The sequence below is a fragment of the Cavia porcellus genome, unplaced genomic scaffold (assembly GCF_034190915.1).
Source record: "Cavia porcellus strain 051 isolate PalLab524CR breed Dunkin Hartley unplaced genomic scaffold, mCavPor4.1 scaffold_50, whole genome shotgun sequence".
NCBI classification, from domain to species: domain Eukaryota; kingdom Metazoa; phylum Chordata; class Mammalia; order Rodentia; family Caviidae; genus Cavia; species Cavia porcellus.
In genome coordinates, this window is record NW_026947533.1 from 3,334,864 (window position 1) to 3,352,969 (window position 18,106).

Below are 18,106 nucleotides of genomic sequence, written 5' to 3' on the forward strand. Positions count from 1 at the left end.
TGGTTTCTCATCTAAAAGAAACCCTGTGACCTTTTAGGTTTTATAGCTGAGCTATTTCACTGAATTGATGGGTGAAAGACCCATCTATCTCTTATGTCAAATGAAATTGTATTTTTATGTTTTGACATTATATAACACATATTTTTCTTTTCTGGGCTGGAAATGAACAACAGGTATGAGCATAAAATCTATAGCTTTTTAAAAATCTATTTTAAGAGATTTTCACGGATAATTAAGCTGTGAAGTTTGAACTTGAATTTGCCATTCTGCAAAATCTGATTCCTCGTATGTTGGGTTTAGAAAAATGCACAATCACAGTGAGTCTATTAACATTTTCCTTCTCCACACGTCCAGTGATAGATAGCTAAGCTTCAAGGCCTGATCTGTTATAACTTGATCTGCTTTGTATATGAGTAAGCATGTATCAGTATTTTATGCAGATTTGAGATTTTAAAAATATCCAGGACAAGTATCAGGGGATCAATTTCTAGAGACAACTGCATACTGATATTCAAAATGAGTGCACTAACATTCCACCAGCCTACTAAGAATATTAATCAGAATCGCTGATTGTCTAGAGCATGGCTTGGAAACATGAGCACTCAGTTTTATTTCAAATTCTATTGCAATCTTAGCAATTGTTAGATAATGAATGTGCATAGAAGAAAACACATTCCACATAACTGAAGTACCTGAAATAATAGTAACTGAAATAAAGAAGCAACATTGGGAAGCATCAAAGAAATTCAAACTAGAAATAATCTTGTAGGTAAAAAAAAAAAAAAAAGAAATGAAGGAGATTCTGAACATATCTAAAGAAGACACAGTTAAAAAATTGGAGGAACTAAACAAAAAGATAGAATCCCTGGATGAACTCTAGAAGAAACAAACAGAATACATAAAGCAGATGCAAAGTGATATACAGGAAATCAAAAACTCCATTGAACATTGTAAAAACTGCCTCAATGAATGTGAAGATACAATCTCAGACCTCGAAGACAAGATTGCAGCTAGTGAACAGGAAAGGAAAGATGTTTTTAAAATAACAAGAAATCACGAAATAACTATTCAACACCTGCAAGATGACGCAAAGCAGAACAACATTAGGTTGATAGGGATAAATGAAAAAGAAGGGGGACAACATAAAGGATATCAAGAGGATATTTAGAGAAGTAATAGCTGAAAATTTCCCAAACACGAGATTGGAAACTGATATCAAGATCAATGAAGCATATAGAAATCCAAATAGTCATAACCAAAATAAATCTACACCCAGACATATAATAATGACCATCCCAGAAATTGAGCAAAAGAATAGAATATTAAAAGCTGTCAAAGAGAAGAGACAGATCACCTATAAAGGAAAATGTATCAGAATCACAGCAGACTTCTCAGCAAAAACAATAAAGTCAAGAAGAGCATGCAATGAAGTATTTCAGATCCTAAAGGAAAATGATTGCCAACCTAGACTGATGTACCCTGAAAAACTGTCCTTCAAAATCAAAGGAGAAATAAGATTCTTCTATGACAAAGAAAAGCTGAAAAACTTCATGATCACCAAGCCAACCCTGCAAAGAATACTGAAAGACAGCCTAGATACATTTAGGAAAAAACCTCTAAACCAAACAGAAAGTTAAAAAGAGCAGAAAGATAAAGATGCAACAGCAGAAAGATAACATGTCAACAATAAACCAATATATAACAGCTCTAACCATTAATGTAAATGGTCTCAATGGACCAATAAAGGAAACCAACGGGCAGAATGGATTAAGAAACAAAATCCAACCATATGCTGTCTACAAGAAACCTATCTAAATCCAAAAGGATACTCGCAGACTGAAAGCCAAAGGATGGAAAACAATATTTCATGCAACAGGAACCAAAAACATAACAAAACAAAACAAGCAAATAAACAAAAAAACAGAGGTAGCTATTCTGTTTGCAGACAATGTGAACTTCAAGCCAATAATGATCAGAAGGGATGAAGAAGGTCACTAAACACTGCTTAGAGGAAAACTCCAAGAGGAAGAGAAAACTATCTTAAATTTATATGCACCAAACTCCAGAGCACCCAATTATATAAAGCAAGTACTAACAAAAATGAAAAATCAAATTAGCACTAACACAATTCTAACAGGAGATATTAACATATCAGTGACACCAATGGACAGATCAACCAGACAGAAAATGAGCAAATAAATAAAAGAACTAAATCGCACCTGTGAATAAATGGACTTAATAGACATATACAGAGTACTCTACCCAACAACAACAGAATACACATTCTTCTCAGTATTACATGGGTCATTTTCTGAAATAGACCACATATTAATTCACAGAGCATATTTAAATAAATGCAAAATGGTTGAAATTATCCCTTGCATGCTACCAGACCATACTACAATGAAATTAGAAATTAATAATAAAAGATACTGCAAAATTCCCACAAACACATGGAAACTGAATAACACTCTTGAGTATTCAATGAGTCACAGAGGAAATTAAAGCAGAAATTAAACAATACCTACAAAGAAATGAAAAAACTAATACAACATACCAGAATCAATGTGATGTAATGAAAGCTGTCCTCTGAGGAAAATTTATGGCACGAGTTCCCACATTAGGAAAACAGAATGAATAGAAATATATAACCTGATGTTATACCTCAAATATCTAGAAAAAGAAGAGCAAGTCAAGCCCAAAGCCAAAAGAAAAGAAGAAATTATAGAAATCAATGCAATAGAGACCAAAAAAAAAAAAAAATCCAAAAAATCAATGAATCAAAGACTTGGTTCTTTGAAAGAATAAATAAAATCGAAGAGCCACTAGCCAACCTTATTTTAAAAACGGAAGAAAATGTTCAAATGCATGCAATAAGGAATAAAAGAGGTGAAATTACTACAGACCCTATTGAAATACAGAAGATCAAAAACACCTATTTCGAAAACCTCTACTTTCAAAGGTTTTATAACACAGAGGAAATAGACAGATATCTAAAGCATATGAAGTACCATAGCTAGGTCATGAAGATGTAAATCTACAGAATAACTCAAATTCTATTAATGAAATTGAAAACATAATAAAATCGTTACCTACAATGAAGAGCCCAGGCCCAGACGGATTCACTGAAGAATTCTACAAGAAATATAAAGAAGACCTAATGCCAACACTCTGTAAACTCTTCAATGAAATGGAAAGGGAAGCAATCCTTCATAAATTGTTCCTAGAAGCAAATATTACTGTAGTACAAAAACCAGAGGAGGAACCAACTGAAAAAAAGAACTACAGAACAATCTCCCTAATGAACAAGGATGCAAAAATCCTCAATAAAATACTGGCAAATAGGATGGAGCAAATCAACAAGAAGATCATTTATCAGGACCAAGGGGGATTCATCCCAAGCATACTGAGATTGTTTAATATATGTAAATAAATAAATGTAATGCACCATATCAATAGAGCCAGAAGTTATAATCACATGATCATTAATATAGATGCAGAAAAAGCTTTTGATAAGGTCCAACATTCATTTATGATAAGAACCTTGCAGAAAATTGGAATAGATGGTCCTTACCTCAATATAATTAAGGCCAGCAATGACAAAACAGCCAGTACCATACGAAATGGTAAAAAATTGAAGGCCTTTACTTTAAATCAGGCACAAGACAAGGATGTCCCTTATCACAGCTCCTATTTAATATAGTACTGAAAATAATGGGCAGAGCAATTAGACAAGACAGAAACATAAAAGGCGTAAAGATAGGAAAAGAAGAAGTTAAATGATCAGTATTTGCAGATGACATGATACATTATATAGAAGATCCCTGAAGCTCCATTGAAAGACTCCTAGATATATTAATTCAGTAATGTAGCTGGATACAGAATCAATACTCAAAAATCAATAGTATTTCTATACACTAACAACAAAGTCACACAGACAGAAATAAGAGAGGCCACACCCTTCACACTAGCAAACAAAAAAATGAAATATTTAGTAATTACTCTCACGAAAGAAGTGAAAGACCTATACAGGGAAAATTATAACACACTGAAAAATGAAATTGAAGATGATCTCAGAAAATGGAAAGACATCCCTTGCTCATGAATAGGAAGAATAAATATTGTGAAAATGGCCATTCTCCCAAAACTTTTATTCAGATGCAATGCAATTCTGATAAAAATACCATCAACATACCTCATAGAACTTGAGAAATCACCCCTAAAATCATCTGGAATAAGAAGAAACCAAGAATAGCAAGGACAATTAGAAGCAGCAAAAGCAAGGCAGGAGGTACCACAATCCCTGACTTGAAGTTATACTACAAAGCAACTGTAGTACAATCAACATGGGCCTGGAATTGAAACAGAGCCGAAGATCAGTGGAATAGATGAGAAGATACAACCACCACTACAAACACACTCAACTCCCTTATCTTTGATAAATGGGCCAAACATGTTCACTGGAAGAATGACATTCTATTTAATAAATGGTGGTGAAAAACTGGCTCTCCATATGCCTAAAACTAAAACTAGACCCATGCCTATCACCATGTACTAAAATAAAATCTAAATGGATCAAAGATGTAAATATTAACAGAAACACTAAATCTATTGGAAGACAAATTGGGTAAAAACCTTGAAGAATAGGAGTAGGTAGAGAATTGATGAACAGGACTCAAACCTCATAGGAAATGCTTCCCAGAATCAATCATTGGGATCACCTCTTATTAAAAAGTTTCTGCACATCAAAAGAAATCTCCAGTATAGTGAAAAGAAAACCCACAAACTGGGAAAATGTCTTAGTGAACTGGCCCACAGACAGAGGACTTCTATCTAAAACATATAAAGCATTTTAAAAAATGAGTCCGCCAAAATTCATAGACCCAATCCAAAAATGAGCATCTGAGATGAATAAACAATTTTGAGATGAAGAAGTACAAATGACAAATAAATACATGAAAAAATGTTCACCATCAATGGTCATTAGAGAAATACAAATTAAAACCACATTCAAATTTCATCTCACTCCTGAAAGAATGGCCAAGACCAAGAAAACCACCAACAACAAATGTTGGAGACGCTGTTGGGAAAAAGGAACTCTTCTGCACTGTTTGTGGGACTGTAGACTGGTGCAACCATTGTGGAGATCAGTCTGGAGATTTATCAGAAACTTGGGACTGGAAGCACCTTTTGACCCAGCTCTTCTACTTCTAGGTGTATTCACCGAGGAACTGAAAGCATCATTCAACAGTGATATATGTGCACCCATTTTTATAGCAGCACAATTTATAACAGCCAGATCTTGGAAACAACCTAAGTATTCATCAACTGAGGAATGGATAAAAAAGTTATGGTGCTTTTATACAATAGAGTACTAGTCAGCTATAAAGAATAATCACATTGACATATAAATAAATGGATGCAGATTGAGACCATATTAAGAAGTGAAATAAATCAAACTCAAATGTATAAATACCAAATATATTCCCTAGTATAAGAAATGATAATACATAGAAGTATGTGGTAATCATGATACCCAATCATATTGGTTTGAATCCATATAATGTTTTTACTCACTAAGTGCAATGGTTTTATCCTGGGTTTCTCGATTTTAGTATCGAGGATAGTATGAATAGCTATTCTGAAGAAAATAACACATCATAAAAGCTAGTGCTGATTTAATATCTTCATTGGAACTCCCATCAAGCTGTTGTACATATTTCCACTGGTTTTACCATGTTGTGTCTTAATATATTTTACTGTATGTGATAGTATAAATAAAAATTTTTACAGGCAAAGAGATTATATAGAAATCGTTGTTCATTTTCTGTTAACTGGCTCTAAATACCCTGTAATTCTTTCATACCCTTGAATGGCTTCACACTGTCTTGATATGATTGATTCTATAGTATACGAACTTATACTCAAATAATTCAAGGAAAGAGGCACTATGGTGACTACTATTATGTTAGATTATCTGGTGGTGAAACAAAATGATGCTTTACTTGTTCAGTTCTGACCTGTGTTGTTCTATTACAATGTCTTTTTTATCTCGATATACACCCTTTTTAAAAAAAAAATTATACTATTTTTTATTTTTTTGTATTAAAGGAAAACTAAATTAAAAAATAGCGGGATATATTATAGTAACTATTTGTTTTCCTATTAACCTGATTTGAACCCCAGTATTGCTCTCCCCATCTTGTTCTGCCTGATTTTACTATATTCTATTTTGTTTGATAGTATCAAGTTTGAGGGTAGAGGCAACCACTTTAAAGGCAATAAGATTTAATATGATGCCCATTATGATTTGACTATTATCTTCTTTTGAAATCCTGTAAGGTCTCCAGTGTAGATTTTATTGGTCTTGTTCTGTACTGTTTTGATCTATTCTATTATAACTGATGATATAGCAACTCTTTTGAGGCACAATGGTAACCATTTTTGATCAGCTGATATTCTATTTTTGATTCAAGTACTATGCCCATCCTTATGTTCTAACCAAATCTGTTTTGTTAACTCACTTGAGGTTTTATTCTCTTCAAAAAAAAGTAGTAAGAACTATGGGAGTAAAAAAAACTCAAAAGTGTAATTGTTATTGTGAAGAAGAGAGGAAAGGAAGGTGGTCTAAAGGATATAAGTGCCTGTTTGAGTGTGTAGGAAGGAAAACCATATTACTGAGCTTTTGTTGGATCATTGAACAGAACTGTCTGCAATCTCGCTGTATTAATGTTCACTTTAGATGCTTTAATTTTATAATTTGGACAACTGTTTCAAAGAAGACAATATATAACCTATTAACTAGTGATTTCTTACTGTATTTTTTTTCTTGAAATTCTGTATTATTTGTACCCTTTTACTGCTTTGTTTTTTTATGTTCTTTTTTTCTCTTTAAATAAAAAAATTAAACCTGGAATTTATATCTTTTATTTATTTAATTTTTTTTTTTTTTTTTTTTGGTACTGGGGATCAAACTGGAAAGCTCACACTTGCCAGGCAGGGGCTTAAGCCACTGAGCTAAATCCCCAGCCCCACAATATATATCTGTCACATCTTATCATCTTCAGAGTAGTTGCCTCTACTGTTGGACTTGATACCAGCAAGCATACCAAATGTGAATAAAATCAGTCAAGGCCAAATAACATTCAAACAAGCTTCAAATAACATCAGTCATCGTAAGACAGTGTAAGTAATATAGAGTTTCAGTTTTAGTTAATAGAAAATTAAGGACAGATACCATCATAGTATAACCTTCTATTTTTGGGTTATCTCTCTGTGCCCTCAAATCTAATGAGTAGACAGACCACAAAAAAATATAATCAAACTAAACAGAGCAACAGAACTACTGTAGCTTTTAAATCCTGACACACTTTTAACAATGTCCTCTGCCTTCTTTTTTTAGGCAATTCCTCACCTTTCTCCTTCTAAGGATACTATTATTCACTCTTCAGAGTGATATTGGTTTAGTCTCTTATGTTCAATTTCAGCATACACAAAAATAAAGACGTCAACTACGAACAGAATGAGACACATTATGGTAATCATTATCAACTTCCCCAAAATCAGTCTTGAAAATCAAAAAAGTGTGCATCATCCTGTAATTATTTGATTAGTTCTATAATGTTCAGTATATATTCAATGCATGTGAAGATGGGAACAAATATTTTGAGGAAAACTAGAGACAGTAAGATAGAAAATGAACATCTCAGTGGACTTGATGTGAAACCTGTGTTTCCTTAACTTATTTCCTTGTGAACTGTTCTGTTTTGTCATGTTTAGTCTTACCATCTTTAAGATAAAAAACAAGTCTGTACAACAGATAAGCATATTAATAAGTTCCTGTTGGATCACGGAGGTGAACTGTTCACAGTGACATTATTTGAATATCATTTTGTATGCTTTAATTTTGTGACTTGAACAATTACTTCTAAGATAACAATATGTAACTAATCAACTAGTGATTTCTTATTGTTTATTTTTCAGAATTTCTGTATTATTTTTACACTTTTTGGGTTTTTTTTCCTTTAAATAAAAATAATTCATTAAAAAATATAAAAATTAAGTTTTAAAGACAAAATATTAAGTACATAGACACTATTCATACTTGAAAGTGAAAAGCCCATTTGAGTTTACCATGTTTAATTACAAGATGTCATGTTGAAGCACAAAGACACTTTAAAAAATCTAAAGACGTATAAGTGATTAACTGAAAACCATAAAAAATATGTACTTGAGTAGAGCTCCACTTCAGATTTGTCATTTCTGGAAAATTTGTGAAGAAATATTGACATCAAACTTCTGTATTGATTATTTCTTCAGGTCTATTTGGAATTTTTAAAGTAAACTTGGATCTAAACTGTCTGAAGAGTGCTGCTTTTTCTATGTATTTAACAACAAAAATGGATTGCCGTATTTCTCACATTGTTAATACACATAGGATCCAGTGAGCTCTTTCAGATATGCAGCAATGATCATGTGTGCTGAGATAAATACATAACACATAGGATTTATCTCTTGTGTGAATTTCTTCACATATTTCACTTACAATCTGGCTGCTGAAAGTGTCTCCACTAGCTTATGTAGCCAGTGGTTCTACTGAGTGTGAATTCTTTCATGTGTTTTGCAATAACTGTGTGTGGTAAAAGCTTTGCCACATTGTTATATGCATAGGGTTTCTCACCAGTGTGGAGTCATTGATGTATTTTACAAAATCCATGTGTGGTGAAAGCTTTCCCACATTCTTCACATAAACAGGGTTTCTCAACAGTGTAAATTTTTTCATGTATTGGACAATGAGCATTCCTGCTGAAAGCGTTCCCACATTCCTTACATATATAAGTTTTCTTCCCAGTGTGAAGTTTTTCATGGATTATGCAATATGTACTTGTGCTCAAAAAATTCATGATGCTTACATGCACTGTTTGTTTCTTGAGTGTGAACTTTCATGTTGCTTACAACTTCCCTGTTGGGTAAAAGCTTTCCCACACTGCTTACATATATAGGGTTTCTCGCCAGTGTGAATTCTTTCATGTTGCTTACAATGTCCATGTGTGGTAAAAGCTTTCCCACATTGCTTACATACATAGGGTTTCTCTCCAGTGTGAATTCTTTCATGTTTCTTAAAATATCCCTGTGTGTTAAAAGCTTTCCCACATTGCCTACATACATAGGGTTTCTCTCCAGTGTGAATTCTTTCATGTATTTTACAATTTCCCCGTGTGTTAAAAGCTTTACCACATTGCTTACATACATATGGTTTCACTCCAGTGTGAATTATTTCATGTGCCTTACAATGCCCATGTGTGGTAAAAGCTTTCCCACATTGCTTACATACATAGGGTTTCTCTCCTGTGTGAATTCTTTCATGTTGCTTAAAATACCCCCGTGTGTTAAAAGCTTTCCAACATTGCCTACATACATATGGTTTCACTCCAGTGTGAATTATTTCATGTGCCTTACAATGTTCATGTGTGCTAAAAGCTTTCCCACATTGCTTACATACATAAAGTTTCTCTCTAGTGTGAATTCTTACATGAACCTTACAATGTGCACGTGTTTTAAAAGCTTTCCCACATTGCTCACATACATATGGTTTCTCGCCAGTGTGAATTCTTTCATGTTGCTTACAATTTCCACGTCGGGTAAAACCTTTCCCACATTGCTTACATACATAGGGTTTCTCTCCAGTGTGAATTCTTTCATGATTCTTAAAATCTCCTTGTGTGTAAAAAGCTTTCCCACATTGCTTACATACATAAGGTTTCTCTCCAGTGTGAAATCTTTCATGTTTTTCACAATCTGCATGTTTGTTAAAAGCTTTCCCACACTGCTTACATACATATGGTTTCTCTCCAGTGTGAATTCTTTCATGTGTTTTACAATTTCCCCGTGTGTTAAAAGCTTTACCACATTGCTTACATATATATGGTTTCATTCCAGTGTGAATTATTTCATGAGCCTTACAATGTCCATGTGTGGTAAAAGCTTTCCCACATTGCTTACATACATAGGGTTTCTCTCCAGTGTGAATTCTTTCATGTTGCTTACAATGTCCAGATTTGGTGAAACCTTTTCCACAGTGTTGACATACATAGGGTTTCCCTCCACTGCAATATTTTTCATGGATCAGAACATTATGGTGTGTTTCTGCTTCTTTCACATTCACATTACCTTCTGCAGTACAAAGGAATACTTCTCTACACTGATTCCAAGATGTATGTCCACAGGATTTCCCTAGCTTTTCATTTCTGTTAAAAAAAAATACCACATATAGGATTGATAACCATATTACTAAGTTTTTATGGGAGAGTTGAACAAAACTGTTTGCAGTCTCGCTGTTTGAATCCCAATTCATATGTTTCACTTTTGTATTTCATTAAGTATTTCTATGAGCAGCATATGTAATCACTGTCTTTAGATATCTTACTGTTTATTTTCATTTTGAAAGCGGTATCATTTCTACTTACTTTGGTTTTTTTTTACTCTTTCTTTACATTAAATAAAAAAATAAGAAACATTCACAGTGAAATGGGTCTCAGTTTAATGACTGCATTAATATCAAGTTTTGTTTTTAATGCCTGCTAAGAAATTCTGACCATGAAATGACAGAATGGCCTTGTAAGACATGTTGAAACCAACCATTCCCAAAAGAATAATACACATGTAGAAATCTTAAAATTTGGTACCTTTTCAAATGCAGAATCTTTAGCTTCACTTTGGGCAAGGGTACATATGTGTATCACATACAGATCATTCTGATATGTTTCCCCATCACAATCTCCCTTCTGTGCTTAATCTGTAGTTCCCTTTTCCATATGGTCAGTCTTACCTTTCTGTATTAACTTTCTTTCATTTCATTCCACAATTTATATTTTGGTTTCTCATCTAAAACAAATCCTGTGAACTTTTAAGTTTTATAGCTGAGCTATTTCACTGAATTGATGGGAGAAAGAACAACCTATTTCTTATGGCAAATGACATTATATTATTTATTTTTTGATATTACATAACACATTTTTTTTCTTTTCCATGTTGGGAATGAACAAAAGCTATTAGCATAAAATCTACAACTTTTTAAATCTGTTTTAAGACATTTTCGCTGATCATTAAGCTGTGATGTTTGAACTTGAATTTTCCATTCTGCAAAATCTGATTCCTAGTGTGCTGGATTTACAAGAATGCACAATCACAGAGAGTCTATTAACATTTTCCTTCTCCACAAATCCAGTGATAGATAGCTAAGCTTCTTCAAGGCCTGATCTATTATAACTTGATCTGCTTTGTATATGAGCAAGCATGTATCAGTATTTTATGTGGATTTTGAATTTTTAAAAATATATCCAGGACAAGTATGAGGGGATCAATTTCTAGAGACAACTGCACACTGATATTCAGAATGAGTGCACTTAACATTCCACCAGCCTCCTAAGAATTTTGGTCAGAATGGCTGATTCTTTAGAGCATGGCTTGGAAACACAAGCACTCTGTTTTATTTCAAATTCTATTGCAATCTTACTAATTTTTAGATAATGAATGTATTGTATTCACATGCATATATGGGTAGAAAAACTGAAGGGAGAATGTCATAACTCAAAGTGTATGCCTTTTGTACACATCTATATGCAATGACATACATTTTCATGATTTAATCCACTCATTATACATACCCTAGCTTATACATCTTCGGAGAATATTACTGACAATAAATTGAATGGTGCCTCATTTCTTTGGCGGTCATTTTTCTGCTGACTCACTAATTACTCAGGAACATTCCTTCTCCTTATGAGCGTGAATTACCTTAAGTATCTCCAGTAAATTTTGCATTCTTTTTCAGCTTCCTGGATATCCCCAAGTCCTCCTGAATTGTAGACATACAAATACCAGCACCCATTAGAATAATATACACAAATTAATAGATTTTGTTTAGAGTTATGATTTAATGTGCCCAGGTCTGAGCTATTTTTAAAAATATTTTCACATTGTTTTTAATGAAACAGAACTGATGAGCGACATACAATATTCTGACAGCATGAATGACAAAAGTATTTTGTCCTTACCTATTGCAGTCATGTTCCTAAAGGTTTCGCCCATCACATCTCTGTAGAGGTTCTTTTGGGATACACTCAGCAAAGTCCACTCCTCATTGTTGAAGTTCACAACCACATCCTCCAAGGTCACCACCTCCTAAAGCATCATACATATATTTCTCACACGAAGGTTGAGACACCAGGTTTTGGGATATCTTATATTCTCTCCTACAAATTTGAATCAAAAGCAAAGTGTGGTGGTATATATCTAAAATTCCAGCACTCAAAATGCTGAGGCAGGATGGTTTCAGTGAGTTCAGGGCAATTCTAGGCTCCACAGGATGTTCAAATCTAGCTGATATACATACAGAAAGCTTGTCTCAATAAAACAAAACAAAAGTAAACAAATACAACCAAACAAAACAGCTGAATGAAGACTGATTTCTTCAAATTTAAATCCATGTCTTGGTCATTAATTTTGTGTATATGCACATTTTTGAAGACAGCAAATTTGATGATAGATTGCAACTCACTGCTAATGTAAGAGTGAAATAGGAGCACTGATTCTTGTGCTGAGTCACAGCAATATTCCCTGTGTACTGTCTCTAAAGCAGAGCTCACAGTGAGAAGCCTGTTGGACCAGCATCCACAAAGCACAGAACCAGATAAATATCCCATCAATCAAATGGGAAGCCAAACAAGCACCTCCCTTCCCTGGTAAGTGGTGATGATGTGCCAGACTGTGGCCTATCCAGGGGGAAACCAGCAGCAGCTCCTGAGATCCATGCCATGCTGCAATTTAGGACACTTGGAAGGCAAGGAAGCACCACTTCTCCCGGGTAAGCGGTGGCGGTCTCGCAGAATGCGGCCCTTCCAGGGGGAGAACCAGCAGCAGCTCCTGACATCCACGCCATGTGGGAACTTAGGACGCTGTGAAACCAAACAACCTGCCTGTCTCCCTACTAAGCAGTAGTGAACCTACTGATGTACGGCCTAGAATCAAACATCCTACTTCCCTACCGGTCTTCTCCTGTCACCCCCCCTCCCCCCGTTAGCAAATGGGAACCAGAAATCTGAGCGTCTCCTGGGAAGCAGACCATAACAAATAAGGGGGCCTTCCTTCTACTATCTCTTTGGAGGCAAATATTTTTATTACTGTTTTGCTCTATTCTGATTAATGGTATTGCTCTATTCAATATTCTGTTTTGATAAGTACTATAATGTTCTGTATTTCATCTCATTTTGATATATGTGTTTGAAAGAACAACTATTGGGGCTGGGGACTTAGCTCAGCGGCATAAGCACCTGCCTTGCAAGAAGACAGTCGTGGGTTCGATACCCGGTACTGATAAAAAGGAAAAAGACAAAAAAAACCCCACAACTATTATAAAGATAATAAAGTATACTGTGATACCTATTACTGTTATCGCAGTAACCAGTTGTGAAGTTGTGTACCATTTTCACTGTATGATCTTAGTTGGCCTTATTCTGCCTTGTTCTGTTGTATTTTACCACTTTCAAAATTTAAAAAAAGAAAAAAAATCTCATCAATCACTTTGATAGGCTATAGATAATGTCTCTTCAAATCTCATTTAGGCCAGTGAATACTTTGTTCTTAATATACTTCAGCAGCATTTTGAAACATGAATTTGGTTTCATAGAACAAAACATAAATAACATCCAATATGGTACACAAATAATAACTCAAATATTAGTGAAAAATGCTGTTTGTAAAAAATAAGTATATAAAAGGGAATGAGGCCCAAGATGTAATTTATAGCTCACTGTCACCAAGCGTTCACTTTCAATTCACATATAAGAAATATGTCCTGTGAGGCTGGTGAAGGACTTCTTCCTTGAATTTGGGGCTATCCTAAGTTACAGAGCTGTCTAACATAGAGAAACCCTGACTGTGACACCCCACAGACAAAGTGAAACTTGAAAAGAGACTGCATAAGACACCTTTGGTTTGTTTTTAAAAACTATAGCCATACAATATGGAAAAATTCCAAAAATATTCACACTTTATGAGAAACAATGTGGATATCTGCCATACAACAAAGAAAACACTTTCATAGTTGGGTATTTAGCTCAGTGGCATGAACGCCTGCCTGGAAAGCATAGGTCATGAGTTCGATCCTTGGTACAAAAAAATCCACATTTTACCTTCCTGACACTGGGGCATAATTAGACATAATCCAAGTTAGATCTCAAGTATGGAACAGAAAATTCATGGGTTGACAAGGATGTGAAACACTGATTGTTGCCAGAGCTGGTGTTGATCACCTCAATGAAGCAATCAGAACCCAACTTTAACTTCACACTTACTCTAAGAACTACCTGAATTTCAGTGAAGACCCTCTCTGTTGTATGCCCTGCTTTTGGCTTCCTGCATTCTGTCAGTCACTTGTACATCCTTTCCACGCTCCTCTGATCCATCCTCTGCAGGAAACCCTTAATGCCTAACTATTGATATCACTGCAAAATTTAGAGCTTCTCCTTTACACCACTTAGTAAATTCCATTGCAGAGCATTTCCATATTTAACTGTCTATGAACAACCAAGCCACTAAATCAGCTCTTAATTCAGAGATGACACACCTATTCCTTTCCACTCAAAAGGATATCACGTGTATATGTCCATGCAAATGCCTAAATTTCAGCATTTTTTGATGAGAATTTAACAGGTAACCCTTTCAGGAATTTGTCCTTCACAAATTTTTACCCTGTCCTTGATAACACTTTCATATTTGCTTCATTTTTCTCAGACTTCAAAACCCTATGGCTGTTCTCACAAACCTAGTCTGTGAGCAGGCGTGCCACATAAATACCTAAGTATGTTCAGAAATTATTTTGCACTGATCCATATAATACACAGGAGTTCATGAGTTGTTTGGGAAGCCTTTTTCCACTGAGGCACACTACTACACATCTCTGAATTCTCAGGACCATTGAGACTACCTGTCATGAGGATGGAAATATGAGAACATACTATAAATTGAGGAGATCGCTACAAATACAAAAAAGCCCAAGTTTAAGTTGAGCCATTGTGGCTATGAGGCCCTGCATTACAGACATTAATAAACTTTGGACATTCCAGATCTGTGACTCTGAGGAAAGAGAGCATAGACCTAGCTCATTACTGCTCTACAAGCTACAAAAAGTATCATAGTCAGGGTCTTCTCAAGCTCCTTCCAATGCCTAAGATTGTGGAGTTACCAGGCCAGCAGTGAATTTCAAAGATGATACTTGAGTCTGCTGCTGTCATAGTGAAGCCAGGGTTCTGGGGACCCCAAATCACCCTTGCCAACAGCAAAAGGCAAAAGGGACAGTGAATGACCCATGGACAATGCTGGAGGACCTCAGGAGCTGAAGCTAACTAAATACCTGAGGCTCCAGACACCGGAATTACTTCTAAATACTTGTAACTGGTTTCACCCAATCCACCCTATCTCTGGCCTCCCATCCACAACCTCGCCATTCCATGGCTCCAGGATCTCTCAGGTTCTTTGCTAATCAGGCCACAGGACATCAAAAGTACTAAATGAGATGCAGCAAGCATTTTGCTACCAGTATCCTACTCAGAAAAGGTAAATCATGCTGAGACACTGGAAGAGACAAAAGTCACAGCCAGCAATGGCCTGAAAATTGGACACTTCATATAGCCTGCCCCTTCATCACTGATTGACTCCTGCTCTACTGCTCTCCTTCTGAGTCAAGAATCAACAGGGAATGGAACCCCTCCCTGCAAGAGAGGATCTCAAAAGATAGACTATAGTGCTGGGACGTCTGGAGCTGCCATTCTTCTACAGTGGTGAACTCAGCTCGACCAGAGGAGTGTTTGTACTGAAGAGCTTTACCTCAGTCTTTTAATTTTCAAATCCATTTTATTTCAATGAAAAAAGAACACATCAACTAAAATTAAATTTCAAAACATGTCAATTGGGGGTAACACTTGAAAATACATTGCACACTGTAATCCCCAGATCATTCACCCAGAGCACAAGACATCTGTAATCAATTATCCAAACAGTACTGTTACAGGCACCTAAGTTAGTTAAATAGTATTGGCATAAGGCAGGGCTAGGTCCTCCAAGGAGTCCATGCAGGAGACGAGATACCATGCAACTATGGGGAAGACTGACACGTCATGCTATGGGCCAAGTCTCAAGACAAATGATAAGCAAATTCATCCATATCCTAAAGACTGATATTCTAAATAGTGCCTTAGCACTCTGAGGAGATCAGGACTCACCATTCAAAGAAAAGTATGCTTATTCTAAGGACTGACATTTTAAATATCTCCTATCATCCTGATGAACTCAGGTGTTACCCTCCCATAACCCTAAGGGAAAAGTCACAGCTGCCTAAGAATGCCTGCTTCCTATGTGACTCCCTTCACCTTTGTTCCCAATTTAATCAACTTTTACATGAACTTATAATCTTATTGGCTACCATAGCTCTGTCCCATCTTATGCCCATCTGCATTGTGAGTTCCGATTTTTCCCCACCTTAAACTCAGCTTACCACATGATTTTACTCTACAAAGTTCCCTAGAAAGACAGTGTTTGGCATCCCGCCAGGACCCCTTCTCTCTCTCAGGTGGCTTTCTTTCTCTCAAGAAGTATATTGTGCTCTTAATTTCTGTTGTTCCTAAAATTCATTCTTTCACTTTAGAGAACCCAAACTCATACCACAGCTAGAAGGTCAGGAATTTCATTCCACTATATCAGGATATGGTTGCCTCTATTTCTAATTAACTCAGCTGCCTGTAAATTTAAGAATTGTTTATCAATTTGACTTGGAGTAACTGTAGCAAGTAAAATGTTCTTAATGAATATATGGATATATATCATTAAAACGAAAAAACGATTATCACACTTTTTCTACCTAGCACCAGCCAACATTTTCAACTTTCAAGTATGTGGGAAAACAAAAAATAAAACCAACTCAGAAAATAGCAATCCTTAAGGGACAGTATATCATTCACTGTAATACCCATGTTATTGGCAGGTATTTCATAGGTCACAAAAGAAACATTGAGCCTATTAAATACCAAGTATCAGTTTCAATAAATGTGCTCATAGCACTGCATCGTTGACAATTGTGATTTTTTTTTTCTGTATGAGGGATTGAACTCGTGACCTTGTGCTCTCCAGGAAGCTCCTTGTATCCTTGAGTTCAATCTCCAGACCCAACTACTTTACATCTAAATATGACTATTAACAATGTTTAATTTGCCATTGACATATTTAGTTATAAATTTTGTAAATCTTAATTTTCACAAATGAAATTATTTTCTTTCCTTGCAGTTTAAATTACTTTTTTTTTTTAGGTACCGGGCATCAAAGCTACAACCTAGCACTATCCAGGCAGGTGTTTCTGCCTCCGAAGATAAATCCCTGGCCTGTATTAATGAATATTTCACTTTATTCATTCAAATAGAACTGTGATTTTAGCAAAGGATACCAATGTAGAGAGAAATTGATATACAATCAGAGAGGAACTGGAACCTCAAATAGTTATTGCAAAAAACTAAATACAACAGTCACTGCTACAGGCACAGCTGAAGAAAGCCAGACCTGAAGGTGAAGATGAAGTGACCAGGTCTACATGGTCCTGAAGAGAAAAACAACAGTTTGCAATGTACTACAGTTACCACCACCTCCTCCAGGAAGTTCAGATGGGCATCAATTACCATACTCAATGACCAGAACACCTGGACTATTGTTCCCACAAAATGCCTTGGTTCTTTCCACATACCTTTTCTGGCTGACTTGTTCCCCTGTTGAATATTATTAGTTAAGCAGCTATAAGCTTATAGGTTGATTGTAGTCTGAGAACCACACTGTACTCACATTGTGACTTTCCTGTATAAATGACCCCTGAGAATAGGTCTGGGCCAAAAACCCAAAGACCACTCCTGAAAATTCAGGGCTATACTTCCTTCTTTTTTTCTAAGAAAATTTTTGAACTTCTTTTGGTTTATGACTTCATTTCTCAATGTTGTGAGCCATTAAACTTGCTGCATTTGATATCAAACAGGGCAGGATTATATTTCTCTTATTTCAATTTAAATAT

The 18,106-nt window shown here is 35.4% G+C and overlaps 1 protein-coding gene across 14 annotated transcripts in view; it reads right to left on the reverse strand.

Annotated features, from left to right (window-relative positions):
- Positions 1–18,106, reverse strand: part of LOC134475058 (zinc finger protein 709-like) — a 71,968-nt gene that overhangs the window by 2,818 nt on the left and 51,044 nt on the right. For 9 of the 14 annotated variants that reach the window (XM_063244427.1, XM_063244435.1, XM_063244434.1 and 6 more), the window contains one exon: positions 142–12,183. In XM_063244427.1, coding sequence (XP_063100497.1) covers positions 8,909–10,354 — 1,446 coding nt within the window. In that variant the 5' untranslated portion in view covers positions 10,355–12,183 and the 3' untranslated portion in view covers positions 142–8,908. Of the gene's footprint in view, positions 1–141; positions 12,184–18,106 lie in introns of those variants that run through there. The other 5 variants (XM_063244429.1, XM_063244437.1, XM_063244439.1 and 2 more) reach the window with 5 other exon arrangements.